The 18,936-nt window shown below is 30.2% G+C and overlaps 2 protein-coding genes across 3 annotated transcripts; both read right to left on the bottom strand.

The window, feature by feature from the left end:
* Positions 1-3,655: 3,655 nt before the first annotated feature.
* On the bottom strand, positions 3,656-4,869 carry LOC137834096 (uncharacterized). Its single transcript, XM_068642161.2, has one exon. The coding sequence runs from the start codon at positions 4,544-4,546 to the stop codon at positions 4,091-4,093; it is 456 nt and encodes a 151-aa protein (XP_068498262.1). The 5' UTR covers positions 4,547-4,869; the 3' UTR covers positions 3,656-4,090.
* Positions 4,870-12,830: 7,961 nt separating this feature from the next.
* On the bottom strand, positions 12,831-18,612 carry TPR7 (Tetratricopeptide repeat (TPR)-like superfamily protein). Of its 2 annotated transcripts, XM_068623362.2 has the most exons (11): positions 18,133-18,612; positions 17,382-17,612; positions 16,722-16,778; positions 16,458-16,586; positions 16,116-16,193; positions 15,952-16,022; positions 15,306-15,355; positions 15,004-15,187; positions 14,109-14,670; positions 13,634-13,777; positions 12,831-13,380 (listed from the first exon to the last, which is right to left on the bottom strand). In XM_068623362.2, the coding sequence occupies exons 1-11, from the start codon at positions 18,226-18,228 to the stop codon at positions 13,234-13,236; spliced, it is 1,749 nt and encodes a 582-aa protein (XP_068479463.1). In that variant the 5' UTR covers positions 18,229-18,612; the 3' UTR covers positions 12,831-13,233. The 2 variants fall into 2 exon arrangements, with proteins under 2 accessions (XP_068479463.1, XP_090153305.1); XM_090297179.1 differs by lacking the exons at positions 12,831-13,380; positions 13,634-13,777; positions 14,109-14,670; positions 15,004-15,187; positions 15,306-15,355 and adding an exon at positions 15,600-15,651 and having other exon boundaries at positions 18,133-18,592.
* Between the last annotated feature and the right edge of the window lie 324 nt (positions 18,613-18,936).

The following is an 18,936-nucleotide window of genomic DNA, read 5'->3' on the forward strand; positions in this document are numbered from 1 at the left end:
CTCCTACACCAAGCTTCCGCCACTCCTCCAAAAACTCCAAGGAAAACAAATCGGAATGAAGGCACAACCCATCATCTTCCCTTTGAGGTTGGGAGTAGTTTCTCAAACTCTTATGTATTGAGGTGATATTTATGTATAATGTTATGTTCTTGATTGATCATTAGTATTTTTATTTTATTCTTAAAGTTTGAATCTTTATTCATAATTTTGATCCTTAGATTTGACTGACAAGTACTTCTAAGCATCTGACATAAATGATAATGCTTAACATATTTGAATAAATGTTCGTAATGATAAGACATTTTTATAAACATGTGAGGAATCGATATTTAGGAAACAATCTTAATAACTTTGTATGCGAGGAATCGATATTTAAGAAACAATCTTAATAATTTTGTATGCGATGAATCAATATGAATGATTTTTATATGTGCATCAATGTCAATCAAGATGGAATGTTATATGTTTTTATTCATTGAAAATATAGACGAGTGAGAAGGATTAACCACAATCCCAACTTTCAAATTGAATCATCTAAATCATTTACTTTGTTTTTATTTAAATTTCTTACATAAATTCATGATACAAACAACCTTTCAAACAAAATCTTACACATCTTTTTATATTTAGTGAATATTATACTTGAGATTTTAGAATTGTTCCTTGTGGGTTCGATATCCTTCTTTCGAAACAATTTATTACTTCTGACTCGATACACTTGTCATAAAATAGTTATCAGTAACTCGGCCCTTTGTTGTTAACAATGTTCAACACACCTCGTGTTACACCTTAGCATGTGTATTTTGGACTTTCAAGTCATGCATTGATGGTTTCAATTATTGCAAGTTAATAGTACAAGTTGATGGGACATTTTTTATCGAAAAATACCATGTCACTTTACTAAAAGCAATTGGTCAAGATGGAAATCAAAACATATTTCCTTTATATTTGAAAATAGTTGAAGGTGAAACAAATGAAGCCTTGATATAGTTTATTTCAATTTCTATGAGCATATGATGCCACAATGAATTATATGCATATTAACTAATAGAGGAACGATCGTATTATTAGCATTACAATCTCCGGAAATTGGTTAGGAAGTAGTTGGTCTTCTCTCAATGTATTGCTTATGCCACACTGCATCTAATTTCAATAAAAAGTTTTAAAATACAAAGTTGAAGAAACAATTGATAATATGGGTATCTATTTTCCTTACCTTTCATTGATCAATATTACAAAATGATAGAAACATAAAATAATTTCATTTATTACATTATCACAAGTTATGAAAGGAAACAATCAACTCTTTAAGCAAAGTTATTGGTTCTAAGATCATAATTCTGGCAAGCTTTTTCCTCGATAGACCAAATAAGTTTGGAAAGTAGACTCAGGCATATGACAGAGGCAAGAGGTATGGTCACATGACAATAAATTTAACCAAATACATGAATTCTATTCTGAAAGGAGTACGATCGTTACTCCTTTGTACTTTTGTTAAGATAACTTTTGAAATAACAAAATGTTGTTTTATTGAATGAGGGATCAAGATAAAATGTGTTACGAGCTAGTCATCAATATCCTGAAGATATCACTGCCTTACTACACACAAAAAAAACAACTACACCACCCTGTCATGGGTCATGTCTAAAGGTATAATAGAAAAAATTTAGAGTTTGATGTTCAGGAGTTAGTCACTCCCCAACTTAGATGTCGACCTATGACATACCTAGTCGGATTAAATGATTGTTGATATGATTGTGGGGAGTTTTAAGCTTTTTGCATTCCTTGTGCTCATGTTATCCTTTTTGGTTCAACATGTCATTTACAACTAACGATATTCGTTGACCCAATCTACATTTTGAAGAATATTTACAAGGCTCACAAAGTCCAATTCCATTTAATTTGAAATAGAAATTATTAGTCTACTTATATGAGATCGAATTTCATTCTAGAACACATGCAGTGTAAAGAATCTAAAAGATCAACTATTAATCATGTCCATAAAAAAAATGGATGAACCAATTCAGAATAAGTCACATAAAGGTTCTTAATCTCGAAATGAAGATCCCAATAAAGTAAATTATTCATTCAGACAATAGAATGTTGTTTGTCATATTATAACAATTTATCTATTTCATTTAACACTCTCTCTTTTATGTCTTTTTTTCAAACAAATCTTAAATTCATACTCATATTTATAACAAATTACTTAAATATGTACACATAATAATTTAGCACATATTATACAATTTTTCAAATAATTTTGTATTACAATTTTAAAAATTACATAACGAAATTAAATATTTTTTGTTAAATAATTTTAATACCAATTTTACTTTTCATTCATTTCTCAAATAAAAAACTATTTAATTATTCTTAAATGAATCAAATAATTATTTCTTAAAAAAAATTGTTAAATATTTAACAACTCAATCAAATAATTTCATGTTTTTTAAATTTATGTTATTTTTTCCTATATATATCTTATTTACTAAAAAAAATTCATTCATTATTTATTAATTCTTTTATTACCCTTAAATTTCAAAGAAAAAGCTTAAATAATAATAAAACGGAAAAAAATTTAACAAGAAATCATGTTTTGTGTACTCAACTTTTATTCAATTCATTTTATACTAAATTTGTCCTCCTCACTAACAACTTTATTAATAAATCTCTTGCTCATGAAACACGACTTCTACATTAATTCATTCAATACAAAGTCGTGTTGCTTAACCATGATTTTAATTTAAAAATAACTTGAAATCATAAATTGTAGAGTTGAAATATAATTTTTTTTATGTATATATGAAGTCATTCTAAAAAATAGGACTTACAAAATATATAATTTTTAAATTTTTTTGCATTGTAGTAAATTTAAGATAAAATTACACTATTTTAATGAAAAAAAAAAACCATTACCATTGGTGCATGTATGTTACAAAAGAATGGACATAGTAATCTCAAATGAGAAGTTATTGAAATTTCCTTCAATAATTACCTTATTTATGAATTCATGCTCTATAAAATTTAAAATGTTATAATCAAAACTTTAAAAAATCAAGACAGTTCAAATTTTGAAGCATTTCATTGATGTTTGATTTATTTTCTAAACAAACTGTAAAAGTTATATTTTAATTAATCGACAATACAAGATTATTACTCTAGTATTACATGTTTATTTACATAAAACATAGTCATTGAAAGAAAAAAAGTGAAATTCGCTGAATAAATAATAGTCTAGATTTTTAACTAAAAGACAAGTTTAACAACAATAAATTTTAATCTTAAATTTTTCAGTAGAGTCTAAAACATCACTCTCATTTAGCCTCCAAACTTCCAACACGGTCAACAAAAACTAAGTACACTTAAATATATGGGTGCTATTCCTTTCGTTAAGTCCTACTCAAGTGGCGTTAATAGATATGGTTTTCTTTTTCTCTTCATTAAGAAGCTACTACTAGGGTGTTGTAGTCAACAACATGCAACGTTCACTTCTTCAACCCAAAATTAGGATTAGTAAAGTAGATTAGTGCCCTTAATCCCCTCTTCATTAAAAACTATTGTCAATAACACAAACAGAAAATAAATTAGTTACTTATTAGAAAAACACACCAAAAATTAACAGAAGCGTAATGCACCATCCAATAGAAGAACATGAAGCAAATGTAAACAAAAGGTTATATTTATATTTATATTTATATACAAAGAGAAGTTGAACTTATGTTCAAAGGAATGTTCCCCCATATCAACTTTAGTTCAAGGAAAATTCAAAACATTAATTGTAAATTGGATTCGATCAATTTTACCGAAAAAAATTAATTTTTTTCAAAAAAATCGATAATTGTCCTAATTTAAATTATCCCAAAAACAAAAAAAAAATCCAAGCACACGATGAACATAACCGTAACCATCGACACGTCGCCGTCTCATTTGTCCCTTTTCCACTCACACGAACATAGCTTCGCCGAATTCGTAAACCACACGTGTCCCACGATCACGTTACGACACCGTTTTGCGACGCTCTTCCTAAAGAGGCGTTATGATAATCTTCTTATCTTTTCTACAAAGACGCTGGACCGGTCCGGTTCAGTTACGGTTGACGCTGAGACTCGCTCCGCCAGAACCCGGTTCCCGCGAACCGGGCCCACATCTCCTTCTCCAACCCCTGTTCCTCCTCGTCCGTCTCGTTCTCAGGGATTTGCTTGAGAAACTCGTCCAAGCGCGTGGTACCCACGTCGTAGTCCCAGCCCTCGACGCTGCTGGCCCTGTGCGGGTGCAACACCACGATATCATCAGCCTTGTTCCCGACAACAACGTTGCCGTTATTCTTGTTTCTCATCAAACGACGTCGTCTCTTTCGGGCGGCTTTGACGACCAGCCTCTTGGGGACCTTGTAGACGGCCAGCACGGCGAGGTGGATGACCACGCAGGGGAAGCAGCAACACACAGCGGCGCACTCAGCCGCGCCTCCACCGGCCACCTCGCCGACGCCCCGCCTCCGGCGACTGTGTACCGGCTGCGGAGGGACGATGACTTGGTGGACCATTGGAAGCAAAGCTATTCGAGAAAAAAATAAACGCGTGTGATTGCGATTATTGTTTTCAACGGTTTGGTTGGTTCTGTTTTTTATGTTTGAATCTTTGGGAAAAGGGAAAGAAAGAGAGAGTGGTGGAGCTTGAAAAAAGGATTATCGGAGAAAGAATTGGGGGAATTTGAAGAGACAGTGATAAATAGAGAAGGTTGTTACGGATCGGGGTTTCGTAAGATCGCGTCTCACTTCACACTGAAAGAATGAAAGAGACTTCCAGAAAACCGAAACTGCGGTTTCTTTTTTCTTTTATTAACTTCATACATTGCCACTGGCTTAATTAATTATTTATTTTGTTTACTATATTTGATTTTTTAGGTCAATTAGGATTGCTTGTAAAATAAAAGTGGTACTAAAAGGGTAGTTTAAGTCTCAGTTTGAAATTTGGCAGAACCACATCAGAACCTTTAACTGAATGAGAGAAATCAGAAAATAAGTCATCGCTAGAAAATAATTAACATACCTTAACTGAAAAACAATATTATTTAATTACTACTGTATTTCAAAATTATATATATATATAAACTACTTTTTTTTAATAAAATATTAATTAGTTTTTTTTTTCTAGTTCAAATTTGACCCAAAATATACCATTTAAGTTAAGTTTTATAATGAGAGATTCATTTTATAAGTTGTGTAGTTGAATGAATCTAACTAAAATTATTCAATTTATTTTTTATTCCTTTATTAAGATCAATGATAGTTATATTGTATCTCTTTGTTAATTTTTAATAGGTTTTATGACTGAAACTCTTTAGATAATTTACATTCTATTTTAATAGAATATCGGACTAACTAATTAATGGTGTAAGTCTATTTGTCTCAAGTCAAGTAGAGGAAGAGGTTTATCAAATCAAAAACTCTTATTAATTATCATTTTAATCTCTATATTAAGGACCAAAAATTAATTTCATTTCCTATATTTTAAAAAGTTCAATGTATCTTAATTTTTTTAAAAGTTCAATTTGATCCCAACTTTTTTATAAAGTTCAATGTGGTTCCAGCTTTTTAATGAGGGCAATCTAACATAAGAAAATATATTAAATAATTTAAAAAAAAATTGGGATCACATTGAACTTTTTAAAAATCGCGAAACTGAATTAATTTTTTACCCTTAATATAAGGATTAAAAGGGTAATCAAGCCTTTAAATTACCTTACACATTATTGTTCGACGATTGCCTAAGTTAAAAAAAATGAACTTGTGTTTGTCATAGTGTTAAATTTTAAGCAAATGTTATGCTACTTGATAAGGACGATAAATGTTTCCGATTGAGCTAGTGACGATAAATGTTTCCAGCTAAGCTAGTGACGATAAATATTTCTAGTCGAGATAAATGTTTCCAATTGAGATAAGTATTTTTAACTGAGATAGTGACAATAAATGTTTCCAACTGAGTTAAAGACGATGATGTATGATAAGGTTGGGTCGTCAATGTCACATGATAAGATCAGTTTTTCACTTCTAACACTAATTTTTTTTATCTCCCCTAAACTTAAAGACACAATCTTAACCAAATCATGCTTATAATCAAGAATATAACATTTTCCTTTTGAATCACCAAAATCAAATTTACCAATATCATCACCACATACTCTTTTCACAAAACAATTTCACTAATGCATCGATCAATCAAATCCTTCTAATTGTAACTTCTGAAATAATTAAACAAAATCAATGAACGAATTAAAACTATTCATATTTTATGGCTAAATGGAATCATCTGTCGAACTTCACAAGTGGTTTTACCACCCTTCCATGCAATTTCGATCCCTTAGCTTTTCACATACTAATTTTAAGTCACGAGTAATCATTAGTCTTTTGCATAAGGATGAAACTTGTGAAAAATGCTTTTTCCACTAATTCCCAGCTTTATATCTTTCAAGATTATCATGATAATTCACTTCATTTCCTGATCATTTGTTTTTTGGATAAAGGTAGAAAGAACCAAAATTTTATTAGCCATTTTCAGCGGAAGCCAACTAGTCAAGCAACTAACTCAGCTCCCTTATCGTCCCTTACCTGCAATGTTGCACCAAATTACTCTATTGCGTTCACGTAAAGACGTTGCACAACATGCTGAGTAAGCCTTTTATTAATTTCTTTATTAATAATTAATAGGTTTAGATAAGTTGCATTACGGATAGCCAATTATAAAGGAAAATATCACACTGAATCGCACTTATTTTAAATGGATTTTTATGATAAAACAAAAGCGTGTTACTGTAATTTCACAATAGACATTGTGGAAAGTTTAAAAGGCTTATTTCTTAATTGTAATTTCTGATGCAGTTTATCATAAAAGATTTATTTTAAAATAACTTCTTAAAAGATTTATTTTAAAATAACTTCTTAAAAGATCTTTTTAATAAGTTGGATAGTTATCTGTTCCACGTCACTGGCTAGTGCCTAATGATGATGATAATCATAGAATGCTTATCGTTTTGTTCCGTCAAACTACATATAACTTTCTCATAACTAGTTTAAGAAAGAAACTAGAGAAAAAAATTTGGAATTTAAACTAATATATATGCAAATTATAAAAAAAAATGAAAAGTTATATAAAACAAACTAATTTATATATAAATTAAATTTTGTAAAGAAACTAATTTTATTTATTTATGATGTTATAAGTGCTTTATCATAGATCCCTTCCACCAATGAGTTTGCCATTGGAATTAAACTTCAACTAATTGAATAGTTTTCAAATTTCAATTCAGCTATTTTATAAATTGTTTCGAATTTCATTTAACTTCATCAAATTGTACAAAACTTAATTGATTACGTTAAATTATTTTATCAATGGTTTTGAATATTACGGCACTCACATAATTACATCGAATTATTCCACTGATATTAACACACTAAGTACTTCATATATTTTATAATAAAAAATTATTATAGTTATTTCATAGTTAGGTAAGTCAGGTACATTTCTTTCAACTAAACCGCTTTTAGGCGATTTTAATGTTACCTTAACTACTTTTCAAAAAGCACTGTGAATAAGTTTTTCTTTTCTTATGTTTCAAGGGTTGTTGCATATTTGAATGGTTGGACATAAATGAAATAGACTTTAAACTAAAATAATTACCATTTATGTACATAACATTAATTTTATGTTTCTATAATTTTTCTTTATTCATAATTTTAGTCTTTGGGATCAAATAACAATGTTAATTGGTGATAGCATATTACTTACAAACATTGTAACCGCCTATACTTTGGCAACAATCTCTCCTCCCCCAACTTATGCCACACACATATATATATATATATATATATATATATATATATATATATATATATGCTGAAGAAAAAAAATAAAAAAGAAGGGAGAAATACAAAGCCTCCTTCCATGCCTCTCTTTCTCTCGTTCTCAAATCTCTCTCTTTTTCTTCATTTTCTTTTTTTGAATTTTGTTTTAGAGTGTGATTATACCTTTCCATAGCTAAGGAATCAAAGATCTCACCTACTTAATGAAATTTTCAAACGAAATCCCTAGAGTTTTAGAGTAATCCAGATATGGAAATGTCTTTGGAGACAAGTTTTTGAGAATCTATGATTGAACTATTTATAAATACAACTTGAAAAATATATTTGAACATTTGGAAAGATTGGATTTCAAGTACAAGTTGTAGTTTTGTTTGCAAAAATCGGGTTAAAGCGGATTTAGCGTTTTCCCTACACTTAAAGCGGATTTTTATGTCGAGCTAGGGGAGATTTTAATTTCCCAATTCGCTCAGGTTTAGCGGATTAGAGTTGAGATTTTGGAGTGCTCTCTGTCCCAAGTTCACTCAGTGTTTTTTGCTCCAAATCCGCTCAGCTAAATCTCATGCACTCAGTAGATTTGAGATTTTAATTTTTTGGTGTTTTTCTGTTGCTCAACCAAATTTTCATGGGCTTGGCCAATTTTCATAGGGCTTAATTCTTTTTTCAATTGGCTCAAGCCATTTTGATAGTTTTTGTTATTTTTATTTATCTACCTTTTTCATGGAATTGAATTAAACCTTTTAAAACTTGTCATTTTGTAAATGGTGTTTTATTACAACTTTCTAATGTCAATATTTGATTCAATTTATGCAATCTAATCCTTATTATACTAGCTTGCATTTTCAATTGATTTGTGAATTTGCTATGATTAATTGAATTGTACTATTTCTAAATGAAATGGATTTATATGAATGATAGAAGATGTATGAAAATGAGATATATGTGTAATTGATTAGAGAAATCTTAAATGAGGTTGATATGCATTGTATGCAAATTATGAGTTGCGTGTGATTGATGAAAGTTTGTATGAACTTGATGTCATACATTTGGGGTAATGTATGAAATGTTGTGTATTTGTGTATTTGTGTATTAAGTATGAAAAGCTCACGTTACAGAGATCCTCTAACTTCACTAATATCTAAGTCACATAGACTAAGATATCAGGTGGTGAGAACTTGTTGAGAGAGTTTATGCACACTGTGACATATGAGATGCACGACTTGAATTGTATTGAACTTACTTTGATCTTTTATCTTGGAATCATTGATAATATAAGTCTTGGGTATTGGATCAAATGTTAGTCTTTGTTAGGGATATGCTTAATGAGTCTTCCAAAAACTAATGAGGGAGTTCATGTACACTATGACATATGAGATGCATGACTTTTGTTGTATTGAACTTACCCTGATCCTTTCTCTTGGATTCATGGATTCATTGGTAATCTAAGTCTTGGATAGTTTTTGGTAAGGACATACTTAAAAAAGTCTTTGGGAAGACGATGGAGTCATGTGTAGTCTGTATAATTGAGATGAAATCAAAGTATTATGGATTGAAATAGAGTGAAATTATTCTTATTGAAAATAGATGCATGTGTAGTGTATTTGACTGATGTGGTAAATATTGGAATTTTACAAGATCATGCTTGAAAGAAATTTTATGAATGACTAATCTAACTAATGTGATTGATTCTTCTTATATATGTATTGAGTATGTTATGAATTTTTTTTTCAGTATCTAATTCTTATTTTTCTTATTATGTTTATGTCTTGGACATGTATTAAGAATATTTTAAAAAATTCTGAGTTTAATATAAAAGTGTGTAGAACCTATTTCGTAAAACATGTCAAATTATTAAAAAGTATATGGTATGATAATCGTCATAATTTTTTTCAAAACTATACTTTTATTCTCTTGTATATAGATGATGACATAAACATACCCAATGAACAAATGTAGTTGCTTTTGTCTTTAATTTTAATTAAAAACAAATTTGAAAATAAAATAAATTTTATTTAAAAACTTTCAAAGTGTAAGTTTACAACAAAATTTAATATAATATTATCAATTTAAACTAAAACTCATTTTCATTTTCTTGTGCTTATAATTCAGCACGTTTTAATAATTAGTAGTAATTGTTATATGAAATGAAATAGGAAACTTTTTATGTATATTTTATAGTTTACAAAACAAACAAAAAAAAACACTAGATGATTGTATGGGTAACTCTCATTCCATCAACAATAAAAAAAGGAAGTAAAATCAAAAGAAAGACAATGAATCTACTATAAAATATATATATATATATATATATATATATATATATATATATATAATCATGACTCGCCTCTTATTTAATAAGTTAATTTGCACAAAAGTTCAATTCAATTAGAAGGGTCTTCCATTTTTAAAAAAAATTGTAACTAAGGTTAAATTAGATTTATTACGATAATTTAAAATTATTATTTTTAATTCAGCTGTTATTAAAAGTTAAATAATACAATAACGATGGTAGTTTGATGATAATTATGGAAAAAAAAAAGTGAAACCACCATAACACCTTTCACGATCATCATCATTTCTCCTATCATTGTTTAAGACAACTTTCAACAACCGTTAACGTAAGCACAGTCGTCAAAATCAGCATTCGATGAAAAAATGTAAAATAAGTGTCATTATATATATATATATATATATATATATATATTTTTTTTTTTTTATTTTTTTTTTATGTTGTCTCTATCTTATAAAAAATTTTCATCCAAAATATATTTCTAAACATACAAGTCCATGTATACATTTTTTTTTATCAGAATTCACTTTAAAAAAATTAGTCTAATTTTCAATCAACAAATTGTCATGAAGATAAACTCTAAATAACTATAACTATGATATTATATTAAGAAGTAAACTTTAACCATAATTCAACCTTACAAAATTGGCTCATAAGGTAAGATTTACACTCATTTATATACTATGAAATGTCCTTATGTCTAAGCGATGTGGGATCTCCAACAATAAACTTAAAAACTTATGTTATTATACAAATATGTTAAGATTGAAAGTATTATATATAAAAAAAAAGTATAAAAATTATTGAAGGTAGAAATAATGAATTGTTAAAATTAATCTACTTACCAACTAACCTAAACTTTTATAAAAATTAATAAAATTGCATTGTCTACCTGCTTCTAATGTAGTCAATTACATATAAGTCCAATGGTTAAGTACATATAAGAATAACAATATTTATATAAGTAGGTTAAGTATATCATCAATAAGTAGTTAATTTTTTCTTAAATGGTAAAAAACATAATTTTTTTACTTGATATCAACCTCCATAACCTTTGGTTTGATTATTCTACTACAATTCAAAATGAATATGATTAAATCGTGGAAATTTACATTTAAAAATAAATAAAAAATATGATTAAAATATTTTCAAGTACATCTATATTTTGTGATTTTACACTCAATCGATTACTTAATATATTATATTTGGAGTAAGCATAGTACGAAAACATTGATTATAAAATAAATATGTAAACTTAATTAAATACATGTAAAAGCTTAGTTTCCTTATTAATCTTCAATCTAATCAAAGGACGTAAAAGGTTTCTTGTGTAAAGATCAAAATCATGTAGTAGTACATTCATCAATATAACAAGTAATTTCCAGTGATATTTGCATTGGAAAATAACTTATCTATATATGATTGGGAATAAACTTGTTTTCCCCTTAAAACCAATTTATTGTTGATGTAAATTTAGGTTTAAGCTTTCATGTTGCTTGTTGTTGAGTTTCTAATTTCCTATTATCATATTTAATTTATTAGATCCCTTATCTAATAAAAATAGTTGTACTTCATTGCACTTCTATAGAGGTTATATAAATGACCCTATCAATCTCTAACACATACTGCTAGAAAATGATTCCTAAACTTTCAAGATAAAAATTTTAAAAAAAAAATCTTCGCCTAATATTTTTGAACCTAAACACCCTACACACTTTTAAATTTCCAAAAATACCTTTCATTTTTTGAAATAAAAATTTAAAATTGGAAATAATACATTTTAGAAAAGTATATTCATAAGAAATTATTGTGTTGTGAAAATAAAAATTTGGAATAAAAATCAAAATCTTATTTTGAAAAAACAATTCTGCAATACAAAAAAATCGTTTTGAAAAAAAAATCCATAAACATATTCTAAAAAAGGAGGTCTGAAATGTATTTTTATTCCTCATTTTATTTAAGGATATTTTCATCATTTCATACTAAAATCGGATGCATTGATATAATTGATATAGAGGGAGTAATTGTCTAAAAATATGGTGTCTTGGTGTTTTAGTACTAAATGGACAAAATGTTTGGCAAATTCTTCTTATACCCCAACCATTTTTAAACCTGCACTCTACACACTTTTAAATTTCCAAAAGTATCCTTCATTATTTCATTATGAAAATAAAAATCCATAATAAAAAATAATACATTCTTAGGGTTTAGGGTTTGAAAAAAACGGATTTGAAAAATATTATTGTGTTATGGAAATAAAAAATTTAGAATAAAACTCAAAAATGAAAATTTCATTCTGAAAAAATAATTTTAAAATAAAAAAAATACATTCCAGAAAAAAAAAAAAATCAAAGAACATATTCCAGGGGTCCAGAATGTATTTTTATCCATGTCCCCATTTTATTTAAAGAAATTTTCGTCATTTCACATTGAAAATCTTCAAATATATGGTGCGGGAAGTTGCCAAATATTTTCCTTTGTGATCAAATATTACTTTCGATCCTTTCATTTCCATTTTCATAGGTTTTGAGTTTCCTAAAAATAGGAATAGGCCACTTAAGTTTCGTTTCTCTTGATTTTATTTTTTATCTTTTGTTTATTAAGAATTTTAGCCTAATTTCCTCATGCTTTATACTCTTTTTGTATTGATTCTTAATGTGCCTTTTAACATTAGCCTTGCAATAAAAGGAAATAAAAAATAAAAATTAGTTTGGTCCAAACAAGTGGAATGGTGTACATTTTACAAATAATATTAGAAAATGAAAAGGTAAATTAGGATTAGGATATCGAAATGATAAAAAAAGGTTACTAATAATTTATTGAATGGTAGGGTCCGTCCCAGTGCTAAATGGCAAACAACTCAAAAGCTAATATGTTACAAAAAAAAAAGTGTCAATCACATCCTCAATGTGGACACATCTGATGAGATGTCATTTTGGCATTGCTTTCCAGTAACTAATAGTATATCCCATCCTCTCTCCATTGTCTCTTGGCTGAGAATACATTCAATCATGTCATCACACAAAGAAGATTATGGTTGAGTTTGAATGCCTAGGGAATCCTATATAATGTTTTGCCCCTTACTCTAGCCACCAATGAAGCCTAACCGGTGAAGAATGACAGCCAAAATGAGCATGCATATTGCCAAGATCATGCCAGGCCTCCCTAGCAGCCAGTTCTTTGTCTTTTTTGCAGATTCAACTCCTCTTTGAAGCCTGTCTGCCCAAAGCATCTACAGAGACAAAGTGAAAAGCTTCATCTTAGTACTACAATAAGTAAACAATAATACAACCACCCAACCTAAGCTTCAAGGAATTACCCTGAAGCCAAATATTTTACAAGCTGATCTCACTTTCACTTGCATTTTATCCTACCGTTTCTAGAATTGCCACAAGTCTATTTTACTGTCCTCATCTTAGGTACAGAAATTTATTCATGAATTACAAACCAAATGAATATAGTGTAGAATTTGGGCATGAAGATACCATTTTATCCAAGCTCTCCGGTGACATGGAAGAGACGGCTTTTTGAGCTTTTGCTGCCTCTTCTGGTGAAAGTTTGACACCAAATTGTTCACCCATGTTTGCCATCATTTCTGGGCTCATATTTTTAATCATGGATGTGAACATCTGCCAAAACAAAATTAAACTTTTGTTAAGAGAATATATGTGTGTATGTGTGTGTGTATAATACTGAAGACAAGAATGTATCTAGATAGAGAATCTGTAGTACTTGTCAAAAAAACACAAAATGAGCATGCGAAAAGTCAATCTCAGACAAGAGAGGTTACAACTAAAAAGTAACACGTATTCATAATTAAAGAGTATACCTGATCAGAAATTACTTATAGTAACATGAGTACTAGTAAAGAGGGAAACTTGATTCCATTAAAATTCCAGACAGGTACGTGAAAGAAAGCTAGTGATCATTTTATGTACTTAACCAGTAATACAAACATACCTGCCGCATGGCTGGATCTTTCATCTGGTTTTTCATCTGTTCTTGTAGATCAGTACTCGAGGAAGGAAAGTTAGACTGAGAAGCACTTCTCATATTGGAAAACACATTACGAGAAGAACTTGATTCCCCAAAATTAGTAGTTTCATTAGTACTTGATGATGGGATGTTTGACTGATAATTTCTTTGGATATCATCTACTGCTGCTGCTGATGGAATAGATTCTTTCCCTTTCAGTGAGGATGCCATTTCAAACATCTTCTTAAGGTCATCAGCAGGCATTTTACTTATCATATCACTTGCTGCTTTAAACATGTCAGGTGTCACATTGGGAGGCATTGATCCCGGGTTGAAAGAAGAATCGGGGGGACCTCCTCTAAAATATTGGTTGTCCCCTTGAAATGAAGAAGCCATGTCAAGCATTTTTTGCAGTTCATCAGGCGCCATCTTACTAATCATATCAGAGGTAGTTTTGATCATATCTGGGGACACATCTTTGAATTGGCCAGCATTCAGAGAAGCCAGCGTGGCGGGATTGGTGTTTGAAATGAAGTTCTGGAATGACCTATAGAAAAGAAGAAAAACATGTACTGATAATTAAATTAAAAAATAAAACACAACATGGTTAAGTCCTGTTTGGGTGAATTTTTCCATAAACATTTATAAGAAAAGAAAATAAGAAAGAAAAATGAAGTTTCTCCATAAACTAAAATTAGTTTGTGTAAAGTTAAAACTCAGATATTGGATATGTCAATATAAAAACTTCTATAAATTAGCTTGTACATAAGCTAAATTTAGCTTATCGAGAAGTTTATTGCGTTTCTTTTTCTCCTATAAATGCTTATAGAGAAGTTTATCTAAACAGACCATTCACACCTTTTATAAAAATGTTAACTACCTGACAGCTTCAGGATCTTTTCTCAATGCATCTAAACTGTCTGCATTTGATTTTGGATTTCCATTGTTAGCTGTACTGCTACTCTTAGAGGTGTCACTAGATTTTTTTTGAACCACTGTTTGTTCCAAAGAGCTTAGAGGAGGCACATCCTCGCCTTCTTCAGTTATTTCTTCGATTACAAGTCCTACAGACATGATGCAAACAAGGTTAGCCTAAATATGACATTTATTACAACCATAAAGCTGATGGGGTAAAGGCAAAGTGAAAGGTAAAATAGAAAAATAAACTGGGGGTACACATACCACTAGTCGATTGCTCACCACCTCCCATTGTCAATTTTTCCTTGGCATCCCTGAAATAAGCACTTCATATCAGCTCATTTCTAACATATTAATTCTTTTATTATAGATTACACAAGATTCAATGGAAAAAACATAAAATGGTAAACATATCACAGATATAGTTAACTCAGCATACAATCCAATTTTTCCTTGGCATCCCTGAAATAAGCACTTCATATCAGCTCATTTCTAACATATTAATTCTTTTATTATAGATTACACAAGATTCAATGGAAAAAACATAAAATGGTAAACATATCACAGATATAGTTAACTCAGCATACAATCCAATTTTTCCTTGGCATCCCTGAAATAAGCACTTCATATCAGCTCATTTCTAACATATTAATTCTTTTATTATAGATTACACAAGATTCAATGGAAAAAACATAAAATGGTAAACATATCACAGATATAGTTAACTCAGCATACAATCCAATACTTACATTAACTTATGTAGAATTTGAAGAAAAATTACTCATTAATCATAATTAGAGACTCATAAATTACATCAGTAGATGTGTCATACATATATTTAATAAGTAGATCAATAAATATTTCCGTTTATAAGAGAGGTGCAAGTATGTAAAAGGAAGTAACATCACACCGTAAAAGCTCTGCAACTGTATCATCATCAGGGGAAACTTCAAGTGCCTTGCTCAGATCAGAAACAGCATCCTAAAAAAATCACGAATGGCACTAAATAAATATAACTGAAATACAATGTCAATCTTAATGTAAAAATGTTAATTGAGTCACAACAAAGCTCACATTTAATAGACCTAGTTCCTTATATGCTTGACCTCTTCGATAAAGAGCCTTAAGGTTCTTCAAGTCATATGCCAGAACCTACCATGGTTAAAGCACATTAATGCACTGCTAGGATGAAACAGCCAATTTCAAAATAGCCAATTAAAATGAACACTTTATTTGCATTGCTACAGAAGCAAAATAGTATGGAGAAATTATTTCTTACAGAATGCAATCTTTCTTTCCTATCTTCTAAGCTGAAGAATATCCACATAATACCCACTACTTCGATATTGAAGTTGGCTATTACAGTTTACGATTCAAATCATATCTCAATGGCAAAAGAAAAGGAATTACAAATACCTCAGAACCTTCTTTTATGCATTCATTATACTGCCTTGTCTTCAAGTAACAGGACATCAAGTTGAGAGAACATGCCAGAAGAAGCTTTCTACTTTGGAAAGATGGAATCTCTCTAATGTTTTCTTTAGCCTATAATATTAAAAAATAAATTAATGTAATAGAATAAAAAAATTATAATTTCATCCCAAGTCTCAATTCTCAAAACAGGAGATAGGAAAAAAAAGGTGTGAGAGACTGTAGAGTGGCCACAGAAAGTTTACTTACAAGCATATACTTCTTCAAAGCTTCACTGAACTTTCCTTGACTATGAAGTTCATTGCCCTGCATGATTTAGTTTTAGTTCATCAAGGCACACAATAGATATTTACAGAAACTGAATTTGTAATAAGTTATCAGGGTAGTACATAGTGACACGATGCATGATTTAGTTTTAGTTCATCAAGGCACACGATAGATATTTACAGAAACTGAATTTGTAATAAGTTATCAGGGTAGTACATAGTGTCACATTCGTGTCGTGTAACTATTATGCAATGACAGCATGTACATTTTTGGATTAGAACATTCCATTGAACTAAATAATTATCCAAATGTAATTTCATTAATGTATCTATCTCAATGGCTCAATAGTTATGGAAAAGCATTTTCCTCACTGTATCATAGTTTGGTTTTTCAGCGGATAATTTTGGTTTTAAGGAGTAACACGCTGTCACACTGTCATAGTATGCATCCAACAGGAGCAATTAGAATGTGCTTATTAACTACTCTTTTATACCCCAAACTGTCTTCCTTTTTGCCTACAACATCGATTTATTTCGCTGTCTCAATTCAGGCATAAGTAATCAATATATAAGATTAAAGAAAAAAATTTCCAGTGGTTTACGATTCATGTTTTACAAAAACACGTTCTTGCAAACAACTCACCTGCTTCTTCAACATCTCAGCTGCACTCAACTGATATTTGATCTGGGCATCAACCCGGGATCGCATCGCTGCCACTTCATCAGGGGACGCATTGGCCATCTTCTCACCAATCTCAGCCATTTCTTCCGGACGGGTATGCTTTAACTGCTCAGCCGCAAGTTTAAAGTCTTCAGAACTCATGTTCCTCATGCTCTCCGAGGCCATCCTCATCAGCTCTGGATTAGACATCATCTGCAATTCCAAGTAATATTACACCAACACCACAACTAACTTTGATCCTATATACAAACCTCGGCATCAAAACCCAAAACATGTTCCCTCACATCAAAAACCAAACATTCCATACCCTAATATTCAAATTTCAATTCCACAAAACACAGGAATTATAAAAAAAAGGGTTTAACATAGCCAAACGACATTTATAAAAAGATTCAGATTTAGAGCTTCTTCAACCAAAATCGCATATTTTTGCACATTTTGTACCCTCCGGAAAGGGCATCACAGAGAGATGAATTCATAACGAACTAGAGTTAATTCTGACCAAAATTTAAAAAAGAAAATTCCCCTGGCAGAAATTGTGGCCGCATCAGTCGCTAATTTTTTGAAAAATCAACGACCGCGACAAAACTGCAAATGCCACAGATATTTAAAAACCTGATTCTGACATTGCACCTCAGAGCACCAGAGATAGTACGAACAACCCCACAAAAACACAATTGCAGGGAAAAGTAAAGAAGGATAAAAGACATACCTGTTGTTGGATCCGAGCCAACTCAGCAGGTGACATGCGACTCATCTGCTCCTGAGCGATCCTCATCAAATCCGGATCCATCATACCGTTGAACATTCTCGATACCGAATTCGAATCTGAACAACCCCAGCACGCCAAGAACGAAGCTTGAGACAATTCTGGGGGAAGGGGTGTGTGGCTTTTGTTCTTTGGAATGGAACAAACCTTGCAAAAGTTAAAAAACGTTTTCTTTGTATGTTTGTTTTAGGAAACTTGAGGAGAAGTGTTGTGTTGGGTAAAATTGAGGAACAGGGAATTGTAAAAAGATGGGTCCGATTTGGAGGTGCCGCCTACCAAATCTGAAACGAGGAAAAACAAAATAAAATAGGAATGAAACAGGAAAGAGAAAACCAACACGAACAAACAAGACTCCAATATGCGTAAAGAGGGTCGAATGAGATTACTCTCTTGTCCTTCCCACGTTTTTGTGATCTTAAATTTCTTCTTCTTCTATTCACTCACTGCTTGTTGCTTTCTTAATTAATTATGGAACACAAATGCAATGTTGTTCCTCTGCTGTGATTGGATGCTATTTGTTTATCACCAGATAAAAAAATTATTGTATCTTATTTTCAGTAATCTTTTTATATATTTATAAGATATAACTAATTATCAAATTTTAAAAAATAAATTTATTATTGTTTTTATTGCATATAGGTTGATAGAGTAAAAAAGTCAAATTAAATCAATTCAAATATATAAGCATCTATTGTAATCATTTTTCTATTATAAATAACTAAATGGTCTAAAGTTTAGACAAAAATA

Source organism: Phaseolus vulgaris, chromosome 11, assembly GCF_051622355.1.
Source record: "Phaseolus vulgaris cultivar YP4 chromosome 11, ASM5162235v1, whole genome shotgun sequence".
NCBI lineage: Eukaryota > Viridiplantae > Streptophyta > Magnoliopsida > Fabales > Fabaceae > Phaseolus > Phaseolus vulgaris.